The sequence below is a fragment of the Fragaria vesca genome, linkage group LG7, assembly GCF_000184155.1.
Source record: "Fragaria vesca subsp. vesca linkage group LG7, FraVesHawaii_1.0, whole genome shotgun sequence".
NCBI lineage: Eukaryota > Viridiplantae > Streptophyta > Magnoliopsida > Rosales > Rosaceae > Fragaria > Fragaria vesca.
The window spans coordinates 6,527,571-6,533,398 of record NC_020497.1 but is presented as its reverse complement, the minus strand read 5'-3'; the positions used below and the strand labels follow the sequence as shown (position 1 = coordinate 6,533,398).

Genomic DNA, 5,828 nt, shown 5'->3' with positions numbered 1-5,828 from the left:
AAAAAAAAAAACTAATACTTTCAATTGGAAACATCCTAAGATTCCAAATGTTTCATGAAGGATAACCATATCAGACCCGTTTGTTACCAAAATAGTTATGAAGCAACGAACCAACACAATAGTCTCAATGAAGTTTACGGCTGACTAGCAGACATCATTAATCCATATATTGTTGAATGTCAATTCAAATCTGTCCCTAGAGAACAAGTGGCCGGATATTTTCAGGCCAAAAGACATTAAGAGATTTGAAGGCACAATAACTTACAGCCATAGTGAATTAGTGAACAAGAGACAATTGGCATACTACAGGCATTCTCTTGGGCATAAAGAGAGAGGTGTATGATCCTCCAAATTGGGACTTCCATCCATGGCAACCATCATATTCTGCAACTATGCAAGCTCGTAACTCATAGACATGACATGCACTGCTAGACCTCTAATATTTGCCAGTTTTAGCTTTTCAACAGGACAACCTCGGTGCAGTGAGGATTGGGAATCAAAATTCCAGGACACTCGAGCATCCATAGCTTCTTCCCCAACTCTAATGCCAATTCAAACATATTCAGCCTACAGGTGTAAAATTTAACATACATGTAACTAGCTACCTAATAAGTTCTTTCTTTTTTCTTTCCTTTTGGACTGAAATCAATCAATTTGTATTTCATTTTGGCCTAATGTTCCAATGTGAGTCATGAGAAGAGTGAACAGTCACATAAGTGGGGCCATATATATCAGAGAAAAGCTATGCTTGCATTTAAACAAAAGCATCAAAACTTGCAATTATGCAGCAAATACAATATATTCTGCAAGTGCATGCAAAGCTTCTATTTCTCAGTTGCCATTTATTCCTTTAACAAACTAATAGTGATTTCTGATTCTTCACAACAGCAACAACAACAACGTACCAACTTTGGAACCCATCCAGTAAACTAATAGTAATTTAAGTTGGCCACGAAAGGCATGAACCCAGTTTTGAAACTGCTAATCAAATGTGCTGAGTATCATACTATCCTCCTTAGACTCTGAACAATATCAGACCCATTGATTAAATTCTCCAAGTATTTCCTACTGCTCATACAACGCTCGCAAATTAAATAACAATAACATAAACCGAATCAAATAGAAGAGAAGGATATGGAATTTGGTACTTACCCGAATCAAGTGAGGAGTCGGTGGCTGTGTGGGGAATAATGAGCTGAGGTTGTGATTAAGGATTTCAAAAAAGGCAAATCTGAATTGGAATCGCAGGCTTCCATGCCTCATATCCGCATAACCGATATTCAGAATCACCGATTGCCTTCCAAAACCCAAATAATAGGAGAGAATAGATGAGTCGAAATCCTCGCGATTCCCACCCAAGTTCTGTGGCTTATCTACTTGCATGGATGATAAGCTCTTCGACACAACGGCTCTGAATTAGGGGTTGTAGATCCGAAAGCCCCTCGACTGTTTTGGCTTCGGAACCGCGAATCGTGATCGTGGCCGCGCTTCCTCCCGGTTTCAACATCCACCCTCAAGAACATGACAAAACCGATGGGTTCTAGATCCCAAACCGAGGGCTGCTGGGCAAGGATAACCCAATTTCCTTTCTGTCGCTTGGACGGACGGCTCAAACTACAAACTTTGTTGGACGCAGGCAAACCCTAGATTTCAATTCAGAAGAGGAATCGCAATATAGTGGAAGCCGTCGTGCAACACGCGTGCTGCGGTAACAATATCTCAAACGTATCCATACTTAACACCCCACTGACAGATACACAACAGAACCGTATCCAAAACGTATAAAACACCCCGGGTAGACTCACCCCCCGGGTAGACACCAGAACTCTAAAACTTGGTTGTGATAAGTAAGAGTTAGAGTGTTTCTAAGATGTATTTTATGATTCCTCCCCTTACAAAAAATTCATAAAGGTTTGTATGCGATTTATGCATATAAATACTACTTATGTAGCATTCTCCAATATCTTAAGGACTCGACTTCAATGACCATGTATGGTCACTTGCAAGTGACCAACACCAATGGGAAAGAGACACGTGTCCTGTTAAACAGTTTAAGTTCGACTTTGAGGACACTACATGGGGTTATTGGTAATTGATTATTTATATTTAATTGTTTTTCTGGCCACGTGTCACTTCTTCATTGGTGTTGGTCACCTGTTAGTGACAAAACCTTGTCACCCAAGTTTTTTCCATATCTTAATAAATAATAATGACTAGCAATCTCCAACAAATTAAGCAGCCGCACATTACACAGAACTTATTTTCAATAACTGGAAGAAATAAGAACTTAACTGGAAGAAATAAGAACTTAATAACAACTACATATACGCTTATTGTTTTGATTATGTGTGGCAACAAGTCTTTAAAACTAGTTTTATCACATTTGGTATGCATGAAAAACGAGCCATGAATGAATCGTGACCAAGATCGAGATTGAACACGAGGCATTCATTAGTTACGAAAAATAAGAAATAGTTCTGTTTTAGGTGCATGAGGGTTTGATCGACATGCAGGCATGCATTAAGGTTGAACCTCATGATCATTTATTTGGATGCAAATACCATATTACCATGATCTCTGTGTGCTCGATGAGTACGTCGATGCTACTTCATGACATTTCTGCTTTGCATTGCTACTGTCTACATTGGCACAGGTGGAAATTTCTCGCACTCTTCAGTACAAGGAAAGGTCCGTGAATTAGCAAATCGTGACATATAAAGTGGTAACGTAATTAAGCGAAGCTTCTTACATATAAATATATGTTAGAGTGAGTAAAGAAGAAGACGTTCATCTTCTAATTTTGATTTGAGTTTTTTAATTTTTCTTCTTAGAAAAAAAATAAATTGTTTTCACATTATCTGCCACATCATGCTTATAATAAATTCAGGCCATTGAAAGCAATTAAATCTAACTGCTAAAAAACGATGTAGAAATATATGTTAAATAAAGTGTCTCTTGAACTGGACTCATGTATGTTATAGTGAGTTCACGTTGTTTATTTGGAAACAAACGTCGTAGAGGTCATTTAGACACCAGCGATTGATAGAGATTGATAAGAACATGGAAATGAGACCTGCAATTGGAAACATACTAATAGAGCACCTAGTCCTTCGAGCTAGCTAGCCAACTGAAAACTTACTAATTTGTTCTTAGTTTTCTGTTGAACAAGCAAAAAACATAGCTTACTCGGGCAGAAGTCCTGCACATGTTATAGAAATTAACCTTAATTCAGAGTAGTTTATTTGTTGAGAGGGACGAGAGGAACGAGAGCATGATAGGGTTTTTGTTGAATTGTTTTTGTTGTAGTACCATCAGAAACTTAATACTTCCACTCCACAAACTTAATAATTCCTGGACGGAACCATGAATTAGCTAGAAATTGGGTGGCATGCATTTATCTTATGTGCCGATGAAAATTATTCCTAGAAACAATTTAGGATCTTGTAAGGGGAATACATGCAATTACGTGTTTCTCATATCTGTGCCGATGAAAATTATTCCTAGAAACAATTTAGGATCTTGAAAGGGGAATACATACAACTACGTGTTTCTCATATCTTTAGGGAGGAAAATGCCTCATGGATGTTTTAGCTAACTATGACGTGTCACATGAAGGTTCTATTGTATGAACCTCTGTACCATAGTTCTTGGTCGGGATTTCTCTTCTACGCCAGTCTACATGTTCTCTTAAATTTGTAGCTTATTTTCCATTCCATCTTTAGTTTTGGTATTTCAGAGTGGTCTGTGATCTTATAGCTCTAAACAAGTGATCAATATCCAAAACCAAAGCCGACACCAGGTTCCGTCATGTACAATATATGTTAGGAATCCACACTCTAACTCTTGTATATCAATTACAAACTCCTTTTACTAAATCTAGGGCCCTAAATCTATGTAGAGTTTTGTATGCCATTTATGCATATAAATATTACTTTTTAGCATTCTCCAATATCTAAATGAATAATAACTAGCATTCCTCAGCAAATTAAACAGAACATTACATAGAAACCTAATTTCCTTGACCGGAAGAAACGAGTAACAACTACACATAAGCTTGTTTTTATTTTATGTGTGGCAACATGTCCTTAAAACTAGTTTTGTCACATATGGTTATGCGTTAAAAACGAGCCATGAATGAATCGTGAGCAAGAGATTGAACGTACACGAGGCATAGTTACGAAAATAAGAAACTGCTTCTCTTTTAGATGCAAGTACAATCATTGGTCTAAACATATATGCATTGAGGTTGAACCTAGCCTCATGATCATTTAGATAGAAATATATATCCAGGATCTCTGCGCTCGATGCTAGTTCATGACATTTCTGCTCTTCGTTGCGACTGTCTACATTGGCTCAAGTAAAAATTTCTAGCTCCTTTCACTACAAGAAAAGGTCCACAAGTTAGCAAATCATGACAGGACTAGTTCTGTGTTAGTTACAGTTTCGTGTTTGCTAGATATATTATTTTTTAAAAAGAAAAAAAAAATCTTTGATTTACCAAACACAATAAAATGATTAAAATCTAAACTTTTTTGATAAAAAAAAAAAACAATTCTTTTTTAGAATAAAGCAATCACAAACAGTCCCTAAGATCAGTAAGAAAATGTTTACAAAAAGAACGAAGATAGTTGAAATTACACCTCAATCAATATTGTCAAAATTTAACGAACACAAAATTTACAGCAACTGCGTATTCAAGCCAACAGCTTTCCACTCATCTGTTAACACATTCATCATGGAATTTTACAAAATCAACTTGTAATTAATCAATCCATTTTCTAATTGAATCTTGCCTTCCGCCACCTTTTTGGAAGGAATTTTGATGTGTGAATGTGGATCTATATTTTTCGATCAGCATGTCAAGTTTATCTGTAACATCCCGCCCTATCGGGTCTTTATTCTTTGGCCTTCTTCTCATCATGTTCTCTCCTCCCTCCATGTAACTTTGCTCCCGCAACTTCCTCTTCTGAGGTTCCACACTTGTCTTTCTTGATGATACTGATGTGGTCGTATCAGCTGCCTTGACTTCATTTTCAAATGATCTTCCACCACCAGCCTTCTTGCCATCTTGATTATGGCTTTTACGTTTTGAGCCTCCCGATGAGCTTCGCAGTACTTCTTTTGATAAAATATTTTCTGCTTTTTTATCTGAACCATTCTTCTGCCTCTTGGGAAATCTCTTCCCTTCAGTGGCAGCTACATCACTTGTCCTATTTTCGACTTCACCCTCTTTATTTGGTACTACCTCGTCCAGTTTTCGTTTCTCGCCTTTGTCTCTCCGTTTTTCAAACTTCTTGCTAGGATTGGCATCTGCTCTATTCAAGGGATCAAATTGGCGCACCTCTTTCTGATTACCATTAGCGGCATGCTGCTGAGTTTGTTGTGAAACCTGACGTGCTCTCAATTTCTGAACATTATCAAGTGCAAACTCCACTATTGGCCGGTGTTCTGAGCCAAAAGTTTCTGCAAATAGTATCACGATATATAAGATCATACGTCAACAGATTCAAAGAAAAGAAAGAAAATCCAACAAGATTAAATGGTCAATGAGGTTGACAATCTAAACTTTACCAGGATTGTTGTTAAGAACTCTCAAAGCCACAAGGGCATGCTGATGCTCTGTAAACTCAATGAAAGCAACACCGCGAGAATGGTTCTTTGTGACAATCTTTCCCTTTTTCACATCCTTCAAGCACTTTATCTACATGCACAACATCATATGCAATGAAAAATTTCATATTTATTTTTTGGACAAAACAAGGGAAAACTTCATAAAACAAAAGGACCACCATCACTCATAAGAGACAAATGTAACTTATGTAAGTACA

The 5,828-nt window shown here is 37.3% G+C and overlaps 1 protein-coding gene and 1 non-coding gene across 4 annotated transcripts in view; both read right to left on the bottom strand.

Moving 5' to 3' along the window:
- Nucleotides 1-1,779, bottom strand: LOC101310255. 3 transcript variants are annotated; one of them, XR_185190.1, is made up of 3 exons: nt 1,153-1,779; nt 906-1,022; nt 452-541 (listed from the first exon to the last, which is right to left on the bottom strand). It is a non-coding gene; the product is annotated as an uncharacterized LOC101310255 (transcript). The 3 variants fall into 3 exon arrangements; XR_185188.1 differs by lacking the exon at nt 906-1,022 and having other exon boundaries at nt 1-541; XR_185189.1 differs by lacking the exon at nt 906-1,022 and having other exon boundaries at nt 473-567.
- A 2,782-nt stretch (nt 1,780-4,561) lies between these two features.
- The window catches only part of LOC101294023, an 8,356-nt gene continuing 7,089 nt past the window's right edge, over nt 4,562-5,828 (bottom strand). Inside the window, exons 18-19 of the mRNA XM_004308393.1 lie at nt 5,572-5,701; nt 4,562-5,463 (exon numbers count right to left, since the gene is read on the bottom strand). Coding sequence (XP_004308441.1) covers nt 4,763-5,463; nt 5,572-5,701 — 831 coding nt within the window. The 3' untranslated portion in view covers nt 4,562-4,762. The remainder of the gene's footprint in view (nt 5,464-5,571; nt 5,702-5,828) is intronic.